Below are 11,846 nucleotides of genomic sequence, written 5' to 3'. Positions count from 1 at the left end.
AATCAAAGAGGTTCCTGAAACTTCCTTGCTGAAGGGGTGCCTAACCTCCCACACTGCTGCTTGCCCAGTTCTCTCATGAAATAGGTTCTCGGTTTTCAAAGGGAGAGGGAGAGACACTGCCAGTGAGTGCTTTGCTCAGAAAACCGTGGGGTTTCTTCTCCCACTTTTTGTAAATTCCTCCTGCTTTCACTTAAACCAAAGGATTTTGTTTCCAGAAGCTTTTCACTTTAGCTTTTTCCTCTCTGACTCGATTTCTCAGTCACGTGCCTCACCTGGTCTTTCAAAGAAGATGACGCTGATCTTAGGTCTCTCTGATTTTAAGATGAACAGAAATCAGCAAAGGGAAAAAAAAAAAAAAAGCACTGCACATCTGTCCGACCCTGCCTTACTCTCACAGCCCAGGGACTGCCCCCCAGCTCTGCTGTTTGAATAACCTCTGGGTGTGTGATCCACCCCCCCTCCCCAGCTTAAGTTTGAACTCCAGAACAAATATTTGTCCTGTTTTGGAACAAAGTTTGAGAGCTCTCTTTTCTTTTCTCTCAATTTTCTTTTTGAAAACCAACTGTACGGCTCTGCTGTCTCTCTGATCGTGGTTCAGGGAGCAGTGGGCTCCTCCCAGACCGGGTGTGCTGGAGAGCTGGGCAGAGCAACCTAGCGCGATGAAGGGGCTCATGTGCTTTCTTGTCTGCTTTCTCCTTTCTGAATCACAGGGCTTCGAAATCCCCACTAACGGACTTTCAGAAGTAAGTACTTCCAGAAGACTTCCTTGCTGTCGGCCCCAAAGGTTAGCTTGATAAATAACCTGTTACCTGTTGCTATTCAAGGACAGTATTCTGTGTGGAATGGAAATTCATGATAAAATTAATCTGAGTAGACGTGTTCACTATTATAATTACTGGAACCTGTATTTACCCTTTTTTGATTCAATATTTGTATATATTGGAAAATGATCACCACAATGTCTTTAATATCTCTCACCATACATAGTTACAGTTTTTTCCCCTTGTGATAAAGATTTTAAACTTTTTATTTTATATGGAGTACAGTTGATTACCAATGTTGTGATAGTTTCAGGCATACATCAAAGTGATTCAATTATACACATATCTATTCTTTTCCAAATTATTTTCCCATTTAGGTTATTGTATAATATTGAGCAGAGTTCCCTGTGCTGTACAGTAGGTCCCTGTTGGTTATCTGTTTTAAATATAGCCGTGTGTACATGTCAGTCCCAAACTCCCTAACTATCCCTTCCCCCCGGTAACCATAAGTTCTGGAACATATATTTACCCTTTAAAGCATTAACAGGTTTTGCATGAGAACCAAGTTCACAACCCGACCCCATAGTATGCCGTTTACGAAGTACAGCTGCCCGCTCTTTATCTAAAAAACTGGGGATAATAATTGATCTAACCCAAAGGGTTGTTGTAAGAATTAAGTGACATATGTAAACTACCCAGCACAGTGCAAACCTGGGGAAGAACTTAATAATTATTAGCTGTCATAACTGTTATTATGAAATATGATTATCACTCTTTTACTTAAGAGTATATAGAAAAGTCATTTTCAAAGCACTTTGTTTGTCATACCTAAGTGAAAATGATTTCCAAATTAAGGATACTTAATATTCCTGTTAAAGGGGAAGATTGGGTAAATGGACGGGCAGAGTGTAGGAATTACTCCTGGGGAGCTCAAGGTCTTCACTTCAGACCCTTGATCATCCCCAACGTATTGAAAGTCTTGGACTGAAAGTCATACAAGAGCTTTTTTTCTTTTTAATAAATTTATTTATTTATTTACTTTTGGCTGCGTTGGGTCTTTGTTGCTGCTGCATGCGGGCTTTGTCTAGTTGCGGCGAGCGGGAGCTACTCTTCGTTGCGGTGCGCGGGATTCTCATTGCGGTGGCTTCTCTTGTCGCAGAGCACGGGCTCTAGGCGTGCCGGCTTCAGTAGTTGTGGCTCACGGGCTCTAGAGCGCAGGCTCAATATTTGTGGCTCATGGGCTTTGTTGCTCCGAGGGGTGGGTGGGGTCTTCCCGGACCAGGGCTCAAACCCGTGTCCCCTGAATTGGCAGGTGGATTCTTAACCACTGCGCCACCAGGGAAGCCTTAAGAGCTATTTTGATGCCAGAAAAGCAGCACATATTCTGGGAATATTCTAGAAGGCGCAGCGGCTTGTGCTACTTAGAGAGTGGATTACCTACAAAGATGCCAAAGAACAGGATGGCATATTTGCAAGAAAAAAAAAATCACCCTGTCTGCCTAGAAACTATCATATTTTCTAACAGTTTAAAAACTACCAGAGTATGTTGGAAATCTCATTGACGAAGCCAGGAGTCAGAGGCAAGATATCCAAATGTGTTTGTGCTTTTTTAGTCACTTACTGGCATTCCTTTCACATCGCCATTTCTAACTCAATGGATAATGGTCCACATTTACCTAGTAAGACACCTCTGATGCCCCCAAGATCTACCCAGTACTTCTGCCAGGCACCTACCTGATCACTGGGCTACTGTAACCCCTACTTGGATATCCCATCATCTTCAGGCAAACTCAGAAGTGAACACCTGCTTCCAGCAAATTTGGAGATACTAACTCTCATTTACTCACCTCTGAGAAGTAACGCAAACAAATATGTTAAAGAAATCATTGTAGGGACTTCCCCTGGTGGCGCAGTGGTTAAGAATCCGCCGGCCAGTGCAGGGGACACGGGTTCGAGCCCTGGTACGGGAAGATCTCACATGCCACGGGGCAACTAAACCCGTGCACCACAACTACTGAGCCTGTGCTCTAGAGCCTGCAAGCCACAACTACTGAGCCCGTGTGCCACAACTACTGAAGCCCGAGTGCTATAGGGCCCGCATGCTGCAAGTAGTGAGCCCATGTACTACAACTCTGAAGCCTGCATGCCTAGAGCCCATGCTCCGCAACAAGAGAAGCCACCGCAATGAGAAGCCCGCACACTGCAATGAAGAATAACCCCTGCTCTCCGCAACTAGAGAGAAAAAAAAAAAAAATCATTGTAACAGACACAGAAAACAAACTTAACAGTTCCAAAGGGAAAAGGGGGGAAGGATAAATTAGGGATTTGGGATTAGCAGATACACACTACTATATATAAAATAGATAAATGGCAAGGACCTACTGTATATATAGCTCAGGGAACTCTACTCAATACTCTGTAATAAGCTGTATGGGAAAAGATAGTGAAAAAGAATAGATTATATGTATATGTATAGCTGAATCACTTCACTGTACACCTGAAACATTGTAAATCAACTATACTTCAATTTAAAAAAAAGAAATCATTGTTTGAAAAAATGAGATTGCCCAGAGATATAGAAAACAAGACAAAATAATATATTGAATACAGTACCTTATGCCTATCACCAGCTCCCTGTTTTTTGTTGATAGAAATAAACATCCTAAATTCTTTTTTAAGTTTGCAGAATATGGAGACCTTGTGGAACTGGCCCCAGGCAAATTTCAATTTGTGCCAGAGAACCGGAGGTATCAGGTACAGTAAACCTCAGTTCCAAAAGGGAAAGTAAGTGAAAGAGATCATGATTGAAGAAATAAGAAAAAGGTTGAGATGATTTTTGCTACATTTTCTCAAGAGCATGTTTTTTAAGCAGCAAAGAGTCTGGTGGTTTTACACCTGGAGGAAACACTGTCCAGCTGAAATAAAGGGAAGCCTCCACACGGCTGTCTGTTCATCTTCAGACTGTAATGGTCACCTTGGTCCCTTAGAGAATACATTGCTATGTGTTTTCTTCAAAGTTTAAGATTATGGGATAGTTTTACTGCTTTGTATGGAAGAATTTCCTCTTAGGACACTTCCTATTAGGGCTACACATGGTCTCCTACCTAGTCACGGTCTCTACTGTCTCGGGGAGTTGCTCAGAGAGCACAGGGGACCTGACCATGCTGGCGGTCTCCTCCCAGATGCCAGCAACAGCACGGACAAAATGCTCTAACTCATGGGGTGAGTTCTCCAGGGGTCAAGAAAGGTTTGGCTTCTCCCTTGTAGAGCCCAGGTGCTAAAAAAGGAGGTATCTGTGGAAGCAACTCTAAGCTGACCTATGACATCTTTTGTGCGGGTATGAATTTTTGACCTGCTGCAAGTTCAGGCTTTTTGTAGACCGTTAGTATTAAAACCCAATAGGCGAGTCCTCATCTCAGGGTCTTCATCTAAAAGGGAAAATGTCATCGTATGGAATTGCATTCAAAAAGTCCAAAAGACCCACAGACATAGAAAACAAACTTAGGATTACCAAAGGGGAAAGGGGGAGAGGGATAAATTAGGAAGTTGATTAACAGATACACACTACTGTATATAAAACAGATAACCAGGACATCCCTGGTGGTCCGGTGGTTAGGACTGCACGCCTCCACTTCAGGGGGCACAAGTTCGATCCCTGGTTGGGGAACTAAGATCACGCAAGCCGCGTAGCACGGCCAAAAAATAAATAAAATTAAATAGATAACCAGCAAGGACTTACTGTATAGCACAGAGAACTATACTCAGTAGTTTGTAATAAACTATAAGGGAAAAGTACCTGAAAAAGAATAGTTATATATGTAGGTATAACCGAATCACTTTGCTGTACACCTGAAACTAACACTAAACTAACAATGCTTCCCTGGTGGCACAGTGGTTAAGAATCCGCCTGCCAATGCAGGGGACACAGGTTCGAGCCCTGGTCCCAGAAGATCCCACATACCACGGAGCAGCTAAGCCTGTGCGCCACAGATGCTGAACCTGAGCTCTAGAGCCCGTGAGCCACAACTACTGAAACCAGCAAGCCACAACTACTGAAGCCCGCGCACCTAGAGCCAGTGCTCCGCAACAAGAGAAGCCACCACAATGAGAAGGCTGTGTGCAGCAAACGAAGACCCAATGCAGCCAAAGATAAATAAATAAATAAACTATGCTCCAATTAAAAAAAGTCTAGAAGAAGGCAGTCGTTGCCCTCGCTATGTCACATAATACCCCCTAAAATTTCAACTCACCCCAAATCAGGCAAGCAAAGCTAATATCCCACACCTTAATTATTACTTTAAAATCCATCTGACATTAAAGGTTCACCCATCACTCTAAAGCCAGTCAGTTTTCCATGCCCACAGGACAGTCATTCATGTGGATACAGTAAGTCCCCTACATACGAATGAGTTCCGTTCCGAGAGCACGTCCGGCAAGTTTGTTCGTAAGCGTGACAAAGTTAGCCTAGGTACCCAACTAACACAATTGGCTATAAACCTACTGTAATAGGTTTATAATACTTCTCACACAAATAATGCATAAAAAACAAACACAAAAAATAAAACTTTTAAAATAAATTTTTTAAGTTTAATTTTTTTAATTAATTTATTATTTTTGGCTGTGTTGGGTCTTCATTGTGGTGCGTAGGCTTCTCATTGTCGTGACTTCTCTTGTGGAGCACGGGCTCTAGGTGTGCGGGCTTCAGTAGTTGTGGCACATGGGCCCAGTAGTTGTGGCTCGTGGGCTCTAGAGCACAGGCTCAGTAGTTGTGGCACATGGGCTTAGTTGATCCACGGCACGTGGGATCCTCTCAGACCAGGGCTTGAACCCATGTCCCCTGCACTGGCAGGCGGACTCCCAACCACTGCGCCACCAGGAAGTCCCAAGAAAACGTGTTTAATCTTACAGTACAGTACCTTGAAAAGTACAGTAGTACAGTACAACAGCTGGCGTAAAGGGGATGGCATCGAGTGAACAGGCAAGGAGAGTTACTGCCTGGAGGAGGGAGAGGAGGTGGGAGATGGTAGAGCTGAAGGACCGTCAGAAGTAGGAGACGGAGGGCAAGCTGCAATTTCACTCATGCCTGACGCTGATGGAATGCACGTTCGCATCTTCAAAAGTTCGCAACTTGAAGGTTCGTATGTAGGGGACTTTAATTCTCTAGCGTAGCGGTTGAGTACAGAATTTTCCACCGTGCTTGACTCAGGGGCTACACCAAGGAGGAAACGCATCCAAGTCTCTGCTCCCATGTAGCTTCATCTAGTGGAAGAGACAGACATACCTTCCCACTGCCTGGCTTTGAAGAAAGGCTCTGCTGCTGAGAAAACAATCAGTCAGACAAATAGACAGGATAAAGGTGATCTGTGCTACTCAGCTTAAGTTTGGTTGAATATTTTCATTTGAAAACACAGGTTTTAGCATTGTATCAAAGGATGATGGGCATGCAGCCCAAAAGTGACTGAAACATTTGTTCACAGAAACACACCAGTGGGAAAATAGCATTCAATAATATTTGATAATTATGTCTTGGTTCCAGTGAATGAGTTATAGCTCAGCGCTGAAGGAAAAAATATCTTTTGAGAAAGTGTATTTTGAGAAAACAGTTTTTGCCCTCAAGGTAATAAGCAACACGCTTCTGAAGAATGATTATCCAACTTCCTTTCACAGAGGAGTGTTTCTGGAGAATCTGGAGAAATGATGGTAAGTTTACTTTGATTTTGTTAAAAATTGATGTCTGAATGACTTTTCTGTTACCTATTATTGAGAAATCAATACGGGTGCCTCCTTTGTCTTCAATCACTGAGAAAGTTTACCTTACTTTCGAAATACCCCCTTGCCCAGTTCTGTTTGGAAGTGTGTCTAAAATTCAACATGAAAGGGTGCAGTTTGTATGCAGCCGGGATAGCTGTCCCCAGGAGTGAAAATGTCCCTTCTCTTTACTTTGGCAAGGTTTGACAACATTGTAGGTGTTTTTGGAATAAAAACTGTGTATCTATTCCAACAGAACAGTTTTGATTTAAAATAGGACACCTAACAGCTTTGGAGGGTAAAGCCGTGAGTGTGGAAAAAGCACTCTTAAACATGAAATGGCCCGATTCCCTGAGATGTTCGGAGTAGAGCTTCCTGTGGCAAGAAAACATCAAGAGGAAGGGGTTCCCTGGGCTTCCTGCTCTGAACTGACAGCAACTGTGAGAAGCTCTGGGTTAAGGGGGAAGAAGGGCAAACAACGTAGCCTGGGTTTTATCTCAGCTTGAGGTGGGCTGGATGTTAATGTGTTGAAAGGTTTAATCTTGGATGACAAAGTTTAGGCATATGACACCTAGTATTGAAATAAGCAAAACCTTTTGGAGAAAAAAGCAAAACTAGTCGGTCACATCACTGCCATAATCCTGACTGTTTAGAGTCACCTCCTAAAAGATGTGCGTTTGCAGTACTTCGTCTTTGAGCATACGGATACTGGAACTGCCTTAAATCAGTAGAGAAGGATTGGGATTAGGGATCCAGAGTACTGGACCAGTAACTGCATCAAAACGCCCTCTGCAAGGTATTCTGTTCTTTGCTCACATCCATCAGCATTCTCATATTTTGTTTTAATTTGGGAAAGGACGAGAGGACTGCAAGAAGGTGAAATTACAATAGATAAGGTTGAAGAAGGTAGGTGGCAGTGTGGGGCTTTGGGGACCACATGTGTCTTCCACCCCACCGTACCCCTGGAAGTGCCCAGGTGCCTTTCCAACGCTGCAGTCCTGCATCCTTCCTTCCCTCTGGCCCCGCATTCGAAGTTATTTCCTGCACTTTCGTAATCCAATCTTGCTTCCCCACAACCATTTTCTCCTCGTATTCTAACCTTTAAAATCCTTTTTAATAGACTCATAGCGCTTGAAAGGCATCTCAAGATATCTCAGGCCTTTTGTTGTTAAATTTTATTTATTTTAATTTCATATTTCCTCTGACTTTTTAATTTTTATTGTTGTTGATATTTAATTTATGACTTTGCTTTTTTTAATCTTTGATCTGTTTGGTTCTGAAAAGGGCACGTTAAAGTTTACTAATGATAAAAAACACACACAAAAAGATATCTCAGGCTTCTGCCTGAGGGGTATTCCAAGAAGTTAGGAGAATGCTTAGTAATACCTGAGTTATATGTTTACCGATGCCTTAGAATTGTTTGTAATAAAATGGACCAATGTTAGCATTGAATACGTAGTGAAGTTCTGTGTCATTTTTCTCTGAGTACAGTTGTATTTTCTTGCCAGTTACAGGAAGATGTTGATCAAGTGGCTCTTTATAGCTATCAAGTCCGGTCTACTATCACTTCCCGAATGGCCAACACTGTCATCCAGGCCAAAGTGGTGAACTACTCCCCACAGCCTCAGAATGTCGTGTTCGATGTGCAGATTCCCAAAGGAGCCTTAATCTCCAACTTCTCCATGTGAGTAACTCCTGTGCAGAACCAGAAACTGGATGTGCTCTGCTCACAGAATCGAACCCCGTCACAGTTAGGATGGACCTTAATGGCCACCTATTCCAGTGTTCTCGCTTTCAGAGCTGTGGACCCCCTGGACATCAAGAGTCATCTTGGGGTGGGTCCCAGTATTTTGCTTCTGTTCAGAGTAACAGAATTTGTGAAGCATTTGCTTTTCTTATCTAATAAATTAAAGCATCCTTAAGCCTATCTCTGTGGTAACAACCTCCCACTTACTTGGGGAGAGAAAAATATATGGAGTTGCCCTGGGTTACAGGAAACCGTATATGAGTGTGTAGGAGGTTGCAGGTCAGCATCATCTATCACATGTTTCTTTACTGGGGAAAAAAAAGTGGAGAACCGCTGATTAAATCCAGTCACGTGTCCAGTGCTTGAATTCCTCTGTGTAGCTGCTGACTAGTGAGAATTATCCAGGCTTGACTTGAATATCTCCTTAATGATAAACTCACTACTTTCCAAGGCAATTCACTCAGTGGTTGGCAGCGCTTAGAATTATTTCTGCCACTTAATTGAAATCCGTTCCATTTCCTACTCAATGACTCTAGTTCTATTCACAAAAGAACTTTAAAAAAGTTCCCTACAAAATGCATACTGAAGTGTTCAAGGATGAGATAGTCAGCTATCTGAGATTGGCTTCAGAATAAATGAGGTGGAAGGAGGGGGTATAGACAATGGAGGTTGGCTGAGTATTGATAATGGTGTAACTCGGTGATGGTTTCATGGAGGTGTCTTACATTATTCTATTTTTTTATACACTTAAAGATTTCCATGATAAAAAAATTTTAAACCACCCAAATATCTTTCAAATAGTGAAGGCCAATTATTTTGCTCCCACACTGAGGCTTCATTCATCAAGGGTAAACTTTCCCTGTTCTGCCAATAGAGGAATAAATAAAACAAAAGGTTCAAATACCAAGCACTTTGGCTTCTAAAAGTGGCAGAGCCATTTTAATTATATTTTCTAAACAAAACAAAGGTGAGGGGAACAAAAGGCAATTTGTGACTTGGAATTGGACTTATTGGAATTGGAATTCATGGATTTTGAATCCTTCAAATTGTCTGAGAAATTTATTTCCAAAAAAAATTTTTTTTAGTTAGCCTTTTCTAAAAAGCAAATGTAGAAGGAAAAGATTTTATGTAGTGGTACTATATGACACTGTCTAAAAAATTATATTAAAACTAGTTTAATAAATTCTTATTTTTAAACTATATGACTAGATATTCCAGGTATCTCATCTTTCTGTTTTCCTTCATTCTTTCCCTTCGTCCCCATCTCATTCCTTAGAAGATTTGAGGTGATGAAAGACAGAATTGTGAAATATATGTTTATTTTGATCTCTCTCAGAGAAGATAGCTCCTTACATCACCACAGTTTAATATAACTGCACAGACCTCCATCTCCAGTCAAAAAACTTCTCCTGCCTATTTATCAAGGTTCCAAATATTCCACCATTAGAGATTATTTCCTTTTGTCATAAAGACTTTTTGGTCTTCGAACCTTAGCATGATTTGATGGAAATAGTGTCGACCTGGGCACTTGGGGTCCAGTTCTAGCTCTGCCTCTGAGCAAGTGCGTGACCTCAAGCAAGTCGCTTGTCTCCTTGGCTCTGATTTCTCTCACCTACAGAGGTGAACCAAGCGTGCTCAACAAGCATGCTGTTGGCATTTGGGACAGGAAACTCCACCTCACGTTGCAGAATGTCTAGCACTCTTGGGGTCGTCCCATAATGCCAGTAGCCCTTCTCAGTCATCAGAACAGCCAAAAATTTCTCCATGCACTTCTAAATACCTCCTTGGGGAGAGATGCTGCCCACTTGAAGGCCAGATGTTCCATTTTGCTTCTAAAATTCTGTCATTCGACTGCTCCAGCTAACCATTACTGGGACGGATTAGGTGACGGCCAGCTAAGAGACAGAGGTGACATGAGCACACAGAGGTCCCCGAGGGAGATGTTGGAGAGATAAACACAAACTGTGCAAAGAGATTGACAGGCACCTTTCTTCATCTTTCTTTGCTCTTTTCCACCCTCACAGGAGAGCTTAATGCCCCCAGGCCACCCCAGATCCTTAACACACAGGAGAATGACCTTATAAACCAAAAGTCAGCCAGATAACTAGTGACTTATCAGTCACCAATCCTAGGCACATTTGTCATTCCAAAGGGATGCACAAGAGAACAACCCTTAATCTGAAGGGTAAAACTGGAAAATGAAGAAACATTTAAAAAATTTTTTATATTGGAGTATAGTTGACTTACAATGTTGTGTTAATTTCAGGTGTACTACTAAGTGATTCAGTTGCACATATACATGCATCTATTCTTTTTCAAATTCTTTTCCCATTTAGGTTATTACAGAATATTGAGTAGAGTTCCCTGTGCTATACAGTAGGTCCTTGTTGATTATCTATTTATATGCAGTAGTGTGTATGTGATAATCCCAGTCTCCTAATTTACCTCTCCCCCTTCCACGTTTCCCCTTTGGTAACCATCAGTTTGTTCTTTAAGCTGGTGAGTTTCTTTCTGTTTTGTAAATAAGTTCATTTGCATCATTTTCTTTAGATTCCACATATGAGCGATATCATATGATATTTGTCTTTCTCTGTTCAACTTACTTCACTTAGTATGATCATCTCTAGGTCCACCCATGTTGCTGCAAATGGCATTATTTTATTCTTTTTTATGCTGAGTAGTATTCCATTGTATATATGTACCGCATCTTGTTGATCCATTCCTCTGTTGATGGACACTTAGGTTGCTTCCGTGTCTTGGCCATTGTAAATAGTGCTGCTATGAACATTAGGAAGAAACATTTTAAACACTACAATATGCGAGAGGAAGCTTTTAGGACGGGCGCCCACCTCACCTCTCTTAATCACACTATCAGATAAAGGGACTCCTGTGAAATATGCAAACGTCTCCGTGTTTCCTGCAGGTTCAAAATGATAATTAAGTAATTCAGTAAGTCCACCTGGTTGTGTTGTTGGCTTGTTGTTTGTTTGTTGTGCTAAGACTACTATTTGGACCAACTGTAGGCCCTCTGTCATTTTTTAGGACTGTGGATGGCACGACATTTACTAGTTCTGTTAAGGAGAAAACGGTGGGCCGAGCCCTCTACTCGCAGGCCAGAGCAAAAGGCAAAATGGCTGGATTGGTGAGGTAAGTGGTGGGGGGGGTCCTCATCCACTGCTGCCCCCACTCAACTCCAAAACCAGCCTCCAAGAAGGCACAGAACCTCATCCTCAGGTGGCAGAGTTAGGTATCTCCATTCCTATTTCCGTAAGGCCTCCTGCAACACATGAGTTTTGGATGATCTCACACGTGTTAGCCTTACATAGCTTGCCTTGCATGTAGATGGCTGTCCTGTCACTAAACACTGATTCCCAGCAGAGTACAGAGAGGAACTACAGAAATATTGGTGATCGGGGCTTCTCTGATGGTGCAGTGGTTGAGAGTCCGCCTGCCGATGCAGGGGACGCGGGTTCGTGCCCCGGTCCGGGAAGATCCCACGTGCCGTGGAGCGGCTGGGCCCGTGAGCCATGGCCGCTGAGCCTGCGCGTCCGGAGCCTGTGCTCCGCAACGGGAGAGGCCACGGCGGTGAG

At 42.6% G+C, this 11,846-nt stretch overlaps 1 protein-coding gene across 1 annotated transcript in view; it reads left to right on the top strand.

The window, feature by feature from the left end:
- Positions 1 to 547: 547 nt before the first annotated feature.
- The window catches only part of ITIH2 (inter-alpha-trypsin inhibitor heavy chain 2), a 38,784-nt gene continuing 27,485 nt past the window's right edge, over positions 548 to 11,846 (top strand). The window contains exons 1-5 of the mRNA XM_007465808.1: positions 548 to 743; positions 3,441 to 3,515; positions 6,429 to 6,461; positions 8,024 to 8,193; positions 11,299 to 11,403. Coding sequence (XP_007465870.1) covers positions 660 to 743; positions 3,441 to 3,515; positions 6,429 to 6,461; positions 8,024 to 8,193; positions 11,299 to 11,403 — 467 coding nt within the window. The 5' untranslated portion in view covers positions 548 to 659. The remainder of the gene's footprint in view (positions 744 to 3,440; positions 3,516 to 6,428; positions 6,462 to 8,023; positions 8,194 to 11,298; positions 11,404 to 11,846) is intronic.

The sequence above is a fragment of the Lipotes vexillifer genome, unplaced genomic scaffold, assembly GCF_000442215.2.
Source record: "Lipotes vexillifer unplaced genomic scaffold, Lipotes_vexillifer_v1.1 scaffold7, whole genome shotgun sequence".
In the NCBI taxonomy this organism is placed as follows: Eukaryota; Metazoa; Chordata; class Mammalia; order Artiodactyla; family Lipotidae; genus Lipotes; species Lipotes vexillifer.
This window is presented reverse-complemented; position numbering and strand designations above follow the sequence as displayed.